The sequence below is a fragment of the Cibotium barometz genome, chromosome 33 (genome assembly GCF_041138505.1).
Source record: "Cibotium barometz isolate CiBa-2024 chromosome 33, ASM4113850v1, whole genome shotgun sequence".
NCBI classification, from domain to species: Eukaryota; Viridiplantae; Streptophyta; class Polypodiopsida; order Cyatheales; family Cibotiaceae; genus Cibotium; species Cibotium barometz.
In genome coordinates, this window is record NC_141078.1 from 15,173,201 (window position 1) to 15,189,136 (window position 15,936).

Sequence of the window (15,936 nt, forward strand, 5' to 3'; positions counted from 1 at the left end):
GCTCTCAAGCTTCTCTATCTTATATCTACCCTTTCTAGAAGCATTTGTTCTCCAATTATATCCTACTGTTTATTGATTTTTGTACGCGAGTAATTTATTAGGTCTATTTGCACATATCCAATACTAATGCAATAAAGAACAAAGCCGTTCATAGTAATTTGTTAGGTCTATTTGCACATGTCCAATACTAATGCAATTAAGAACAAAGCCGTTCATAGTATTTAAACGTACTGAGGATATTCATCATGTGTAAATTTGAAGTATCTGGATGGCTTCTGTTCTTCTCTCACACGCTCTGTGTCTCGCAAATATTAATCCTTCCTTTTAGCTGGCTCGCTCTCCCTCTCTCTCTCTCTCTCTCTCTCTCTCTCTTTCACACACACACACACAATGGTTGATACTAGATGATATCTACCCTTTCCAGAAGCACTTTGTTCTCCAATTATATCCTACTGTTTATTGATTTTTGTACGCGAGTAATTCATTAGGTCTATTTGCACATGTCCAATACTAATGCAATTAAGAACAAAGCCGTTCATAGTATTTAAACGTACGCAGGATATTCATCATGTGTAAATTTGAAGTATCTAGATGGCTTCTGTTCCTCTCTCACACGCTGTGTGTCTCGCACATATTAATCCTTCCTTTTAGCTGGCTCGCTTTCGCGCTCTCTCTCTCTCTTTCTCTCTCTCTCTCTCTCTCACACACACACACAATGGTTGAACATATAGAGCAACCTCAGATTCGAAGCATCAAGGAGCTTGTAGATTCGGGACTTCGGCATGTGCCTGCCCAGTATATACGCCCACCCGAGGAGAGGCCTTGCCTCTCCGAGACTGCTAACTGCACCCTTCAAGTGCCAATTATTAACCTTGCAAACTTCCATGGACAAGCCAGGGCCCAAATTACCAAAGAAATTGGGCTCGCCTGCGTCGAGTGGGGCATTTTTCAGGTACTGAAAAGCCCCAGTATCCCTGTAACTGCCCATACTTTGCATTCATTAAGAGCCCAAAATATTGGCTTTCTGTGACGGTAAGCTGCAGGAGCTTGCTTTCATAGTATCAAAGAGCCAACCTTGCACAACCAACGTTTGCATTAAATTCTGCAACAGTAAGCTGCAGGAGACTACCTTAGAAAACCAACTTTTGAATTAAATTTTGATGTAATTATAAGGTGATTAATCATGGTGTCGCGCCGGCCTTACAAAGCCAACTTTGGGGTGCTGTTGCCGACTTCTTTGCATTGCCAACCGAGGACAAAATGCGATTAATCTCGGAAGACCCATCTTGTCCATTGAGCTTCGTCACCGGCTTTGTTACCCACGAAAGGATTCGAGAGTGGAAGGACACCTTAGGATTCAAACCTTCCCCTACCATGGATGTCAAGCTGCTACCAGACTTTCTAAGGTGAGTTTTCGGACACAAAAAAAGATCCTCCCTTCCAATATACATTGTTACAGCTTGTCTTTAGCATTTCATCTATTCCATTTTGATAGCTTAATTTTTCACGTGAATGAATTTTCAAGGATCAATATAAGAGTCTTGAAGGTTTCCTTATTATGGCTTGTACCCCCTTGTCGGTGTTCCTGTATCATGTTACACGTTAAAGTTGTTGAATCATCATATGTACTTACAATTACGCCCTTTATAATGTCTTCCGAACTCCCTTGGTGGACGTTGTTGAATCATCATTTGTTCATACTCCCAGGGCCCCTTTATTAGACTTTCATAAACAAATGGCTACCGTTGCACACATCCTATGTGGAGCAATTTTTGCAAGTTTGGCATTGGAGGCCAAGGCCTTTTATAAGCATATTTATCGACAAACCATGGGATGCAATTACTACCCAGCTTGTCCAGAGCCAGAGCTTACACTTGGGTTGAGTTCCCACTCGGATTTGGGATCACTCACAATCTTGATGCAAGATGAAGTGCCAGGATTGCAAGTTAGAAAAGGAGATGAATGGATCGATGTGAATTGTATATCAAATTCATTTGTTGTCTTTTTGGGAGACCAAATTGAGGTACGTTTTGATGCATGCCATGCAAGAAAGATTGAAAGCCACTTAAATAAGATTTTGTAGACATATTGTACGTGGGTGAATGGCATTCTATTGCATGTATTACAACCACTTTAACACAACAAGACATTTGTGATGTAATGATGTTCTTATACTTATCTTCTTTCACAGATATTAACAAATGGACACTATAAGAGTGTCGAACATCGAGTTGTCACAAACCTAAAGAAGCCAAGAATGTCCATTGCTTGTTTCTATGGTCCAAGTGAGCATGAAAAGGTGGGACCTTTAGACAAGTTTGTGAGTGATGAAAGTCCAACTACATACAAAGAAACTATTTTTAGTGACTATCTTAAGAATGGATTCAGTAAAGGACTAAATGGCAAGTCCAATCTCGAATTTAGTAGGGATCATCAATCCATTCCCCCCAAGTAACAAAGAATTCCATTGTCTTATGAATGTACACATGGTAGTACTTTATGTATCAAACTCATCATGCCTTTCTCTTTGTAAAATAGGAAAAAAATAATCATATAGAGGTTTATGTTAGGCCATCCTTTGTCCTATATAGGTAGTAGATTATGGTCAAAATCATCAAGCCTTTCTCTGTGTAAAAAATGAAACAAATAATCACAAAGATGTTTGTTGGTTTTCCTCTATCTTTTGAAAGTAAGAATGTTAAAAAAACATTGCCAAAAGCATGAAGCCTCTCTATGTAAAATAGTTAAAAAAAGAACATAGAGGTTTATGTTAGTTTTCCTCTAATTTTTCAAAGGAACAATGTAAAAGAAACACTCTTTACCCCCTAAATTTGAACTTAAATCAGTAGTGAAGTGACTCTCTCTCTCTCTCTCTCTCTCTCTCTCTCTCTCTCTCACACACACACACACACACACACACACACATATATATATGTCTACATGTATATGTATATACATACATACATATAGACATGTCTATGTATGTGTGTGTGTGTGTGTGTGTGTGTGTGTGTGTGTGTGTGTGTATGTGTACTATATATGCATATATGTAAATATATACATACTTACACATTACATATATACGTAAATATAGATGTGGGTGTGTGTGTCTCGTCTTCGTGTTTGTGTGTGTGTGTGTGTGTGTGTGTGTGCATATGTATATATGTATGTATGTTTGTAGTGTATATATATTTATAAATTTATATAAAATACATATATACATACATACCTACATATATGTATGCATGTATGTAGTGTATATATATATGTGTACTCGTATGTATATATATATATATACATACACACACACACACGTATACACATATATACCTACATACCTACATATATACATATACGTATATATGTACATAAATATATACATATATATATTATATACATGTGTGTGTATGTATGTATGTACATACATATATGTGTGTGTGTGTGTGTGTGTGCCCACGCACGTGTGTATGTACACACACACACACACACACATATACTATGATGCGTTTGTTGAGGATTTGTGTGAATGCATCAATTTGTGTTCGTGGAAGTGTCAAGATGGTATTTTCCTGACTAGTTTGCATGCACACCATCATTAATAGTGTCATGTCCTTCAACAATCCCTGCCAAAAGCAATGTCGAGAAGCCTGCACGTAAGAGTACAAAGAATGCATGAACACACTTTAAAGAAAGGTCATCGTTTACCGATTAGAATTCCTCCAAAAACAACAATCCCCTCATGGGAGGATTGTCAAGGGAATCAAAGATAAAAAGAAAAACACTGCTTTTTGGGGCTTAGTCAAAGAGTGGGGTCTATCCATTTTGGCTATTCAAGTGCATAATTTATATGGGTCGAAAATTTTGAGGAAAGATAAATTTAAGGATTGGGTAGTGATGTTGTATGGGGGTGTGAATGGAGGGTATAGTGGAGTTATGACTATTTTTAAAAGCAGTTTGAAACCTAATATCATAGCTAATCATCCTAATGGTAGAATTTTGGTTGTAGAAATACTTCTAGAAGGGGAGAGAGTTTGGGTAATAAATGCTTATGGGGCTCATAATCATAAAGTCAGAAGTGGGAATGGATAGTTAACCTAAATATTCAGGGTCATTCCATCCTTAAGGGGTATTTTAACATGGTTGAGAAGCATAGGGATAGGTGTGGGGGTAGAATTGTTTTGATGGGATAGTAGAAGATCAAGTGGGAGGGTCTGAGAGGGAGAATGGGTTCAAGGGATGGGTGGGATATGGGTGAATGGGGATCGGATCTTGGGCATACTTATTTTAGTCTTGAATATTTTGGGTCATCTTCAAGATTAGATAGGGTCTTTTTCAGTCAACAAGATGTGTGGGTTCCTCACACTCTCAAATTGAATGTGGATTCTAGTACTGCACTGTATGACCATATGCCTCTAAAATGGGGATAACACGTAATGGGTTGTGAAGAAGCTGAGTTAAACAAGTTTCCTACTAGGAAACTAAGGGTAAACAATTTATTACTCAAGGATGAACTATTTATTAGACAAACAGAAGATGCAATTGAGAGACTCAAGAGGAGAGGCACTATACAAGAATCATGGAAGATTTTTTCCAATGCAATGCAGGATATAATTAGAGGGGTTGGGAAATTGAGAGTTGAGGAAAAAAGACAGGAAAGAAGGAGATGGTGTGATCTTGTAGAAACTCTATAGAAAAAGACGGAGATTGGGAGATTTACTGATGAGGAGGCTACTTGGTATTTCAAATGTCAAGCTGGGTTGAGGAGTGAAGATGAGAAACGTAGTAGCAGGGAGGAAATTAGAAACAAGTGGAAAACCTTTAATAACAAAAGGAAGTCAGATGGGTATCTATTTAAGTTGACTGAGGGGAAGAGGGGTAAGGAGATTATGGGGAGAGTTTTGGATGAAAATGATTAAGAGATAGAGGGGATTAGGTTAATAGCCAAAAAATGGGTAGAGTTTTTGAGTTAATAACCCTCAGTCTCAAAGAGGATTACTCAAAAATGAAGCCAAATTTCTACAACAAATTAGCAATAGATTGGATAGGGCTAGATGGATGGAGAGAAACATTAAGATAGAGGAATGTTGGGATGCCCTTTTAAAGATGGGAAGAGAGAAATCACCTGGGTGGGATGGTTTATTTGTAGAATCCCTAAAGGAATTTGTTTTGAAAATCTGTAGGACAAGCAATTTGGATAAGGACTTGAAGGAAAGGTTGGTGAAAATCATTCCCAAACAAAATGTTTGTGATAGATTTAATCACTAGAGGGTAACTGTTATTTTATATACAAAATTATGGCCAAAACCATTGCCATCAGGTTCACTCCTGCACTTCAAGTCATCATATCTAAGAAACAACATGGCTTTATCAAGGGAAGGTATATATATGACAATATATATGCTGTTATGTTGGGGATATATTTGCCTAGTGTTAGATTTAGGAAAAATTCATTAGCAGAGGATTGTAAGGCCTGGAAGAGACTTTGTATGGAGAAATGCTGGCTCTAACAAAAAGGCCTTAGCCTGGCTTTCCTGGGATAGACTTAGCCTTCCTAGATGTGAAGGAGACCTTGGCATTCTTCATCTCTACCTCTCACATAGTTGCCAGTTTGGCACTTCTTTTACCCAAGTGCCTTTAGTAGAAGGAGATTTGGACAAGGATACTAAAAGAGTTAGTGGATTGTTCAGCTATTTATTTTGAAGATAATTGGCAAGGCCTAGGATGGAAATAAAAAATACCACTGCTTCCAAGAGGGGAGTTTCTAATGCTCTACATTTGCTTCTTTGCGGCTTCCTTCTGCTATCGGGTATTCATTTTGCAAAATGCTTTGCACATAATGGAAAGAGGTTTTGGAATTAATGGTTTGGGATGGGTCTGGTAGGGCCTCAGGAAATTCTTTGTTGTGTCTAGGGATATGGTGGACTCATAAATTTAATCCCCCTTTAGCTTTGCAAGATGCTAGAATAGCCAAAATCCTAAACAACAAAGGCTTGAGAAGGTTTTCTGATTGCTGGAATGGGGTTTCAGTTGGGTGGAAGGAGCCTGAGAAACTAGAACTGGAACTTGGTTTGTCTTACATGGAAGGATGACTTGTTATACATGTACTGGGGATGAAGTGTAATAGACCCTTGTAGTAGACCCTTGTAGGCCATAATAAACTTTTTTGTAAAGAAAACAAAGTGGGAGATGCTTTAAGTCAAATTCCTTCATGTAATATTTTCAGTGTTGTACGAACAAATTTGATTGATGAAATTCGGGTTCAAGTGCAAAGTGATCCTTTTTATTCCAAATCCTTGCTTATTTGAAAGAACATCCACATGAAATGTTTGAGGGAAACTTTCATTTGTATAAAGGCAATCTTTATTTTAAGAATCCTGTGTGTATTCCTTCCACATCTTCTTTGAAAGAACAAATCATGCATGAATGCCACAACACTCCTTTCTCTGGTCATCCGGGATTTAACAAAACCTACCTCAAAATCAAAAGTTTGTTCTTTTGGCCAAACATGAAACATAACATTCAATCCTTTGTGCGTGAATGCTTGCATTGTCAATAAGTAAAAATTGAACATAAACGTATGCGTGGTCAAATGCAACCATTAGATATACCAGGTAAAAAGTGAGAATCAATTTCCATGGATTTCATTACAAAATTGCCTATCACACGGGGTGGGTATGACACTATCTTTGTAGTTGTTGATAGACTCACAAAAATGGCTCACTTCTTCCCAATGAAAAAGACTGACACCGCAATGCATATAGCAAAATTGTTTGTGAAGGAAATTTTTCGCTTGCATGGTATGCCAAAAAGCATTGTTTCTGACCGGGATTCTAAGTTTACATCTAACTTTTGGAAAGAAACCTTTCATGCAATTGGCACACAATTGAGAATGAGTACTGCTTTTCATCCACATACAGATGGTGAAACAGAAAGGGTTAATCGGGTTTTAGAGGACATAACACTATATTCGTGAGTTTGGGAATTTCCCAACTCCCATTTTTTGAATACTAAAAAGGTGGGACCTGGATAACATGCCTATAAGTTTTTCAAAACCATATCATGTGAACTTGGTTTGTCTTACATGGAAGGATGACTTGTTATACATGTACTGGGGATGAAGTGTGATAGACCCTTGTAGGCCGTAATAAACTTTTTTGTAAAGAAAACAAAGTGGCAGATGCTTTAAGTCGAATTCCTTCATGTAATATTTTGAGTGTTGTATGAACAAATTTGATTGATGAAATTTGGGTTCAAGTGCAAAGTGATCCTTTTTATTTCAAAATCCTTGCTTATTCGAAAGAACATCCACATGAAATGTTTGAGGGAAACTTTCATTTGTATAAAGTCAATCTTTATTTTGGGAATCTTGTGTGTATTCCTTCCACATCTTCTTCGAAAGAACAAATCATGCATGAATGCCACAACACTCCTTTCTCTGGTCATCCGGAACAAAACCTACCTCAAAATCAAAAGTTCATTTTTTTGGCCAAACATGCAACATGACATTCAATCCTTTGTGCGTGAATGCTTGCATTGTCAACAAGTAAAAATTGAACATAAACGTATGCCTGGTCAAATGCAACCATTGGATATACCAGGTAAAAAGTGGGAATCAATTTCCATGGATTTCATTACAAAATTGCCTATCACACGGGGTGGGTATGACACTATCTTTGTAGTTGTTGATAGACTCACAAAAATGGCTCACTTCTTCCCAGTGAAAAAGACTGACACCGCAATACATATAGCAAATTGTTTGTGAAGGAAATTTTTTGCTTGCATGGTATGCCAAAAAGCATTGTTTCTGACCGGGATTCTAAGTTTACATCCAACTTTTAGAAAGCAACCTTTCATGCAATTGGCACACAATTGCGAATGAGTACTGCTTTTCATCCACAAACAGATGGTGAAACGGAAAGGGTTAATCGGGTTTTAGAGGACATGCTTAGGATGTATGAGAAACAAACCAATTGGACTGACTATTTGTCACTTGTCGAATTTGCATACAATAGCTCATGGCATGCATCCATTAAAATGATACCTTTTGAAGCCATGTATGGGTATAATTGTGCTACACCTGTAAACTTCTGTGATCCTGATAACAAGGTTGAAGTTTCAAAAGACATGCTTGAACAAATGGATGAACAAATGGCAAAAATCAAGAAACACATACGTGAGGCTCAAAAGAGACAAAAGAAACACTATGACAAGAATAAGAGGGGTTTGGAATTTGAAAAGGGAGACATGGTTTTCTTGAGGGTTTTGCCTCAACGAAGTAATTTGGTTTTGGGGAAGGATAGAAGATTGTTTGCTCGTTTTGTTGGACCTTTCAAAGTTTTGAAAAAGATAGGATCATTGGCTTATGAACTAGAACTTCCTTCTCATGTTAAGGTCCATCCAGTTTTCCATGTTAGTTTGTTGAAGAAATATGTTCCTAATGTTCACCATATTTTGCAGGACAACTCTAAGCTTCAAGATGATGGTTCCCTTCGAGTTCAACGAGATTACATTTTAGATAAGAGAGTTCGAAACCTTAGGAATAGAAACTCAGTAGAGGTTTTGGTTAAATGGGATTTATATCCTGTCGAAGATGCTTCTTGGGTAGATCTAGATACTTTGAAATCAGAGTTTCCTTCATTCCAACTCTGAGGAGGACAGAGTTTTCGAAAGAAGGGGAGTATGTAATAGACCCTTGTAGGCCATAATAAACTTTTTTGTATCATGCATGTAGATAAAGTTTAAAAGTGATTTTTAGGTGATTTTGGATATTTGTGCAAAGTCTCATATGGGCATGTTCTGACAGTGACTCATCCCACCTTCACAAGTGCATACATTGGAATTGATTTTTGAGCATGTTATGGATTGAATTAGAAAACGTTTTGTATGTATGAAATGTAGTCCTTATCACATAGAACAACTTTGCCAGAGTGAAAGTTTCATACTTTAGTCGTTTTCAATCTCGTTTGATGCCTTAGATTAGAGAAAAAGTAAGAAAATCCCTATTTTTTACTCTCTCTAGAAAATTCAATATTCAAGCCTGTTTTTTGAGAATTCGGAGGCAAGTCTGGAGAGAGAGTGTCTCACAGCGCTTGTAGAGCTCGCCGAGGAGAACAAAACACTATCTCATGAGGGCAGGTAAATTCTCATCAGTTTTGGAGATACGGAAGCTTGAAGAAGGGTTGATTTTTCCAGTGAAAAAAACAACTTTGCTAATCTTTTTCAAAAGTTTTCTTTTGTTTTTTAACCATGTTTTGCAGTATTGACCGTTTTAGAGCACCGTCTCACTTTTGGCTATTTTTGGAGAACGCGTCTCTCTATATTCGGCATACCGCGAGTGTCACATATATCGCAAGACCTCTTGTGATTGCAATTGCGATTGTGATTGAGAGCATGATTGCGATTGAGAGTGTGATTGCGAGTGTGAGTGTGATCAAGGCAGCCTATGCATACAAACGCTCGGGGGTGGTCGGGTGGTCAAGCTTCTGTATAGAAGTACTTTTTTCGTTGTAACCTCTCTTGCAATATAATAAAATCTCTCTCTCCATCTATTTGATCTTGTCTTATTGTCTACCAATATTCTATATTGTGTTTGAAGCGGTCTTGTTACATGAAGTGCAAAAGGGATGGATCTCTACAGTTGTTGATCAGTCTTATTGGATAAAGGACTGGGCCTGGTTTAATGGGACTAAACTGGATAGTGGATCAACTAAGACTCTATACAAAGCATTGAAAAAGAGTGAGGAGTATGTTATTTATTGTAATAAAATCTGGAGAGTGAGGAGCATGTTAAATTTGAAAACAAAAGGGAAGTGATCAGAAATGAGAATAGATTTGTCAAGAGAGAAATCAAAAACAAAAGACAAATTAGACAGAGAGAAATTTACATAAACCTTGTCAAGTCTACCTGCCTTTTAGTAGCTCCCCTCCTATTTGTTAGTCCAAGAGACCCTTTGTCCGCACGCACCTCGAATAAACAAATCTCTCTCCCGCGGCTGGTGAACAGGGGATATAAATTTTTTAGCCGTCGTTTAAGCGACGCATATCAGTATGCAAACGTCACTAAAACAGTCATTGAAGGATTCTCCACTTTCTTACGGCGGATAGCCATTAAGAGCTTGACTTTCTTCTTTCCTTTCTGGATGGTTATTCTATCCGCATCCAAATCCTTCTTAATCCGAGCCTCCTTGAGCCACTTCCTTGTAACATTGGGTAGGCACCTTTTATGTCCTACATGTGGAGCACCACTATTATGATATGAAAATAGAATCCAGAGACTTCTAGTGTGAGCTCATGGATTAATCTAAGGGGCTGCACTCCATCGCCGCGCTGATCCACCATTTTTACGGCAAATAGGGCTGGATCCTCACTGCTCAATCTCAGCATTCAGCATGTTGTATCCAACATAATATTGACTCTTGATCCAACATTCAGCACTACTACTCCTATGTCCACTCCGGCCAGCTTGATCTAGATCATAGGGATAGATTCTTCATAAATCGGGTCTTCCTTCTCGGCGGTGAAGGTTTTGTCTTCTCAATGTGCATGGCTTCCAGAGTTTATGATGGTCCCGTCCTCTCCTCCTGGGGCATCAAGCATCGTACGTGCTGCTCTCTCAAGGTTAGCACTAATTTGAGGAGATGTTCGACCGACATATGGATCAGCTTCTTCTTTAGATCTTCCCATAGATCATACATGGTAGTGTTTCTCCTTCTCTAAGCCTAATTTGGCTTTCCTTCTGCTTCGGTGCCTCCACACCTTTTTTTAGACTTGGTGTATCCGCACCTTTCTCTGGCCTCGGTCTCCGTGTCTTTGACACTTATCCTCCCTGGTCCGGGGTTTGTTGGACTAGATTCATTGGTTGTATGGTGACTTTCGCATCTTGCAACAAATTGGCCTGGGCCTTTCTGGCTCCTTCTCAGGCCTATTGCTTTTCCACCCAATCGAACACCTCCGTCATCCAAACCTTGTTATATTCCTACCAAGTGGAAAACTTTTGCTTCCCCCTCTTATCCGAGGTTGGCTCTTTCCTCACCTCCGGAGTCTTAGGTTGCATGGATCTGGTCATTGCCATGGCTGATGAATGCCACCTTTGTGGCCGACCTAATTCCTTCTTGCTCTTCCAAAGCTTAGATTTCCACGACATTCCACTACTGGTGTGCTTGATATTGAAGCCTGGTTTCCTTCTACCTCGGTCCTATGCTTCCTCTATATCTCGTAGTGTCAAATTTTTGATGACCTGGGGCATGGGAATAGAAGCATGTAAAAGTGGGTCATTGAGCACCTGCCACATCCCTGGGAGGAAAACTCCAATGTGGGAAGAATGGTGGCCTTTGGTATGGAGCCTGCGAGTAGAACGGTGGCCTTCGGTATGGATCCTACAAAGCCATTGATGGGTCGGGTTGAACTACTGCCACCACTGGGGCTTGGATTGTAGGTTGTTGAGGCACTCTCCTCTCATTGTATTTGCATGCCTCACTGATGTCTCTGGTTGTCCCACAAATGGCGCACCAAAGCTCATTTAAGATGCATTCTTAGGCTTTGTGTCTATGATTCCAACACCTTGAGCACCAAGTGCTTGACCAGACTTTGGGAGGGGACTTAGCTCCTTCACTCATCAATTGAGCCATGGTTGCAGCTAGCTCCTTGGTTGTTTTTACTGCCTTCTTTCTCTTTGACCTTATCTTGCGATCTTCCTCCTCCTTCCCTCATGCCTCACATAAAGTTGAGTGATTAGAATCCTCCTCCTCTCTCCAAAGAGTCAGAGGTGGACTTTTTTGACTTCCTCTTGGTTTTTCTCTTATATTTTCTCTTGACAGACCCTACCAACACTTTCTCTACCCTGAGAGGTGATTCAACCAGCTTCTCTAGTCGTTGTTGTGAGATTAGCACCAACAACTACCCTTTTCAAGTGCTTGCTTAATCCCTTTATAAAGTAGAAATTGATTATTTCTTCTGGTGTGGCTGATTGGTTGCACATCAAGTCTTCAAAAAAGCTTCCGAAACTTTGTGGCGTAGTCTTCGATCGTGATGTTCTTCTGGTTCATCTAGTAGAGCTCATCAAGCACATGTATGGATGTTTTATCTTCTCAGAATCTTTGAAGAAAGGCATCTGTGATTGCATCGTATGTCAAGAAATGAGCGTACTCATACTGGGCAACCTAGAGAGTGACACATTTCTGTAAAGTTGAGACAAAAGTGGCTTTCTTGAGGTTCTGATCAACTGGCTTGGGGACGTTCACATTCCAAGCACTATCAAAGTAAATGATGTGGGCATTCGCATCCTCTGAGGATTTCCTAGAGAATTTTGGATACTTCACCAACTCGCTGAAGCATGTTGTATTGTAGAAGCTGGGGAGGAGGAGGTGGTGGTATGAACAGTGGTAGTTGTGGTGGTGGAGTTACCGGTGCTTCTCCTTCTTGTGATGATTCGGATCTGGATCTAGCAAACTACAATTCTTGAGCTTCTAGCCATGCCAAGTAGCGCAATTTACATGCTAACATGAATGATTGATTTGAACACAAAGGAAATCAAGTAGCAAGTGAAATAGTAAGTAAGACGCATCGTGGTCACCAAAGTGTTGTAGAGTGTGATCACTACCCGATAAACCTATTGAGTGTCTTTGGTTATGCTCGTAGTAATACGCCTGTTTGATACAAAAACATACACAAGAAGATGCAAAAAACAACGTATCACTACAAGAGGTTGAGGACATACCGACGCCAAAATACCGACGCAAATGTCGAACGTCGGTATGTCCATCGTCATGTTGGAGGAGACAAGCATGGCGGGGTTTTTTTAAATTTTCATTTCCCGTCGCGTATACCGACGCCTATACCGACGCTTATTCCCACGCCGATACCGACGCATATTCCGTAGCATATACCGACGTATATTCCGACGCATATTCTGTAGCATATACCGGCGCTCGTAAGTTTTTCACAGCCGAGAGCCTATTTTCTGGTTTTTTCGCAGAAGAAGCGCAAGTATACACGCGAAGAAGGTGCTTTCTCTCCCTCTTCTCTTTCCCTCTCTCTCCTCTTTTTTCCTCTCTCCTCTTTTCTCCTTCTTTCTTCTTTTCTCCTCTTCTCCTTCTCCTAACATGTTATTGCAATTGCTTTTAGTTTTTAATTTAAGAATTAGGACGTTTAGGGTTTTGTGTTTTTTTGGCTCTCTATGCATGTTGAGATCTAGAGCTCTCTATGTATGCATAGATCTCCTAATGCATGCATAGAGATTTTAGGGTTTTGTATTAGTTCTTTTTCTTGTGTTTAATTTACTAATTAGTTTGTTTAATATTTTATTTTGCAGCTCTTTCACCTCACCAATCTTTCACCAATCCTCTCCTTCAGCTTTGCAAAAAAGAGGTAGATCCTCTTTCGATTTTTCTTGTTTATGCTATTTTCTATGAATTTTTGCATCCTTGTTTTATGGTTTAGGGTTAGTTTTGGGTTCTTGTAAGCTTACACATAGGATTAATTTAATATCTATGCATAAAACCTATAATAAGCTTGCAATCTCTATTATCCATGTACGTAAAACAAGATCATGTTTATTACACCATTGGGTGATGGGATTAAGGGTTAGCATAGTGCATAAGGCATATAGCATAGAGCTTATGCATAAGTCTTGCATAGAGCGTATGCAAGAGACTTATGCATAGAGCGTATGCATAAGACTTATGCATATGACTTATGCATAGAGTTTATGCATATGGCTTATGCATAGAGCGTACGCATAAGACTTATGCATATGGCTTATGCATAGAGCTTATGCATAAGGCTTATGCATAGAGCGTGTGCATAAGGCTTATGCATAGAGCGTAATTGCATAGAGCGTGTGCATAAGGCTTATGTGAAAGGGATTAAGGGTTAGCATAATAGTGCATAAGGCATATAGCATAGAGCTTATGCATAGAGCTTATGCATAAGTCTTGCATAGAGCGTATGCATAAGACTTATGCATAGAGCGTATGCATAAGACTTATGCATATGACTTATGCATATGGCTTATGCATAGAGCGTACGCAGGTAGGCTTATGCATATGGCTTATGCATAGAGCGTGTGCATAAGGCTTATGCATAGAGCGTAATTGCATAGAGCGTAATTGCATAGAGCGTGTGCATAAGGCTTATGTGAAAGGGATTAAGGGTTAGCATAGTGCATAAGGCATATAGCATAGAGCTTATGCATAGAGCTTATGCATAAGTCTTGCATAGAGCGTATGCATAAGACTTATGCATAGAGCGTATGCATAAGACTTATGCATATGACTTATGCATATAGCATACGCATAAGACTTATGCATATGGCTTATGCATATGGCTTATGCATAGAGCTTATGCATAGAGCGTGTGCATAAGGCTTATGCATAGAGCGTAATTGCATAGAGCATGTGCATAAGGCTTATGTGAAAGGGATTGTTGAAATGCAATTGCAAATGCCTTGATTGTGGTTAACAAATGCTTATGCAAATGCCATGGTGAGGGCATTGTGAATTGTTGGTTTGTGTTGGAGCTTTTGGATGATGGATTGAGGCATGAGTCCATGCTTTATTGCTGAGTTCTAAATTGTAAAAGGGCATGAGTCATGCTCAATACTTGTAAGCCAACAAACTTGTTCTATCATTTGATATTATCCACATCATTTTGTACCTACAGTTACCATTGCAACCACTTCAAGTTTCTATAGAATCTAGCAATGTGTGAGGGTACCTTGGCATTGTGGTTGGAGAGGCCAAGGGGAGAATGGCTTGAACTCTTTGTGCCGTGATTGCTTGGTAAAGCGGTACGAAGGGGGATTAGGTACACCGGTGTGAAGAAATGGCCTCAACCTTCACCTTGGAGGAAAACTCGGTGAAGGGGTGAGAAGAGCTTGGCCGGGAGATCGGCAAGCTTCAACGCGCGTCCTCAACAATCCTCACCATCGACTTTGTGGATGCATTTGGGCAATGGGGCCCCTTTTTCGTCATATTGTGTGGATATTGCAAATGCATATGATCTTTCATGACATTGTAGGATGCAAAGAGTATTGCGTACAAGTTTTAAGAAGTTGCATTTTCATTTGAGATTTGGTTCCAATTACAAAGGAGACTCTGGCGGAATTTACAAAACCGTAATTCAGTCCTAGGGTTTTTGGGATTAGGTCCGAGCTTATGGCTTATGCATAAGACTTGTGCATAGAGCGTGTGCATATGGCTTATGCATAAGACTTATGCATAGAGCGTGTGCATAAGACTTATGCATATGGCTTATGCATAGAGCTTATGCATAAGACTTATGCATAAGGCTTATGCATAGAGCTTATGCATAAGTCTTGCAGCCTTATTATGCAAGCTTATACTTATAATATGCATTTAGATTATTGCATAAGGCCTTTATAAACAGCTATTTATGAATAGAGATAGCTTCTCTCTCCATCCTTGTTCAAATTCTATTTAATTTTGTATGGAGAGGAGATAAGCTGATTTGTGTTTAACGAGCTGCATATACATGTTATCCTGCTAGATGGAGCCTCTCAATCTTGAAGAGAGAATAGCGTGTCCATGCATGCGATGTAAGTACCAAATCTTTCGAAAACGAAGGATTTGCAACGAGCATGTTCATGACGCTGGAATATTTCCAATGGAGCACTTGCAAAATTTACGGTTTCAATCGTACAACCAAGCAAGTGTGCAGCCGTATCTTGATAACATTGCGCCTGTGAATTCTCGTCCCCAACAAAGGATGAGGATATCGCAGGAGGGAGTGACAGATGGAGCTCAATTAACAGCACCCGAGGGAATGGAAGAAGGTCAGGAAATGGAAGAAGGTCCAATGGAAGAAATGTTGGATGCCTTCATCGAGCAACAAGAAGCTCTCTTCGAGGAGCATGAACATGAAGATCATCAACCAACATTCTCAACGGTCAAATTATGAACCAGAGGAAGAGGCCATGCG

At 39.5% G+C, this 15,936-nt stretch overlaps 1 protein-coding gene across 1 annotated transcript; it reads left to right on the forward strand.

The window, feature by feature from the left end:
* The first annotated feature begins 592 nt into the window (after positions 1-592).
* On the forward strand, positions 593-2,455 carry LOC147619334 (fe(II)/2-oxoglutarate-dependent dioxygenase 4-like). Its single transcript, XM_086773436.1, has 4 exons — positions 593-952; positions 1,174-1,406; positions 1,708-2,023; positions 2,192-2,455. Exons 1-4 carry the CDS (start codon positions 716-718, stop codon positions 2,453-2,455), a joined length of 1,050 nt encoding a protein of 349 aa, XP_086629562.1. The 5' UTR covers positions 593-715.
* The last annotated feature ends 13,481 nt before the right edge of the window (positions 2,456-15,936 follow it).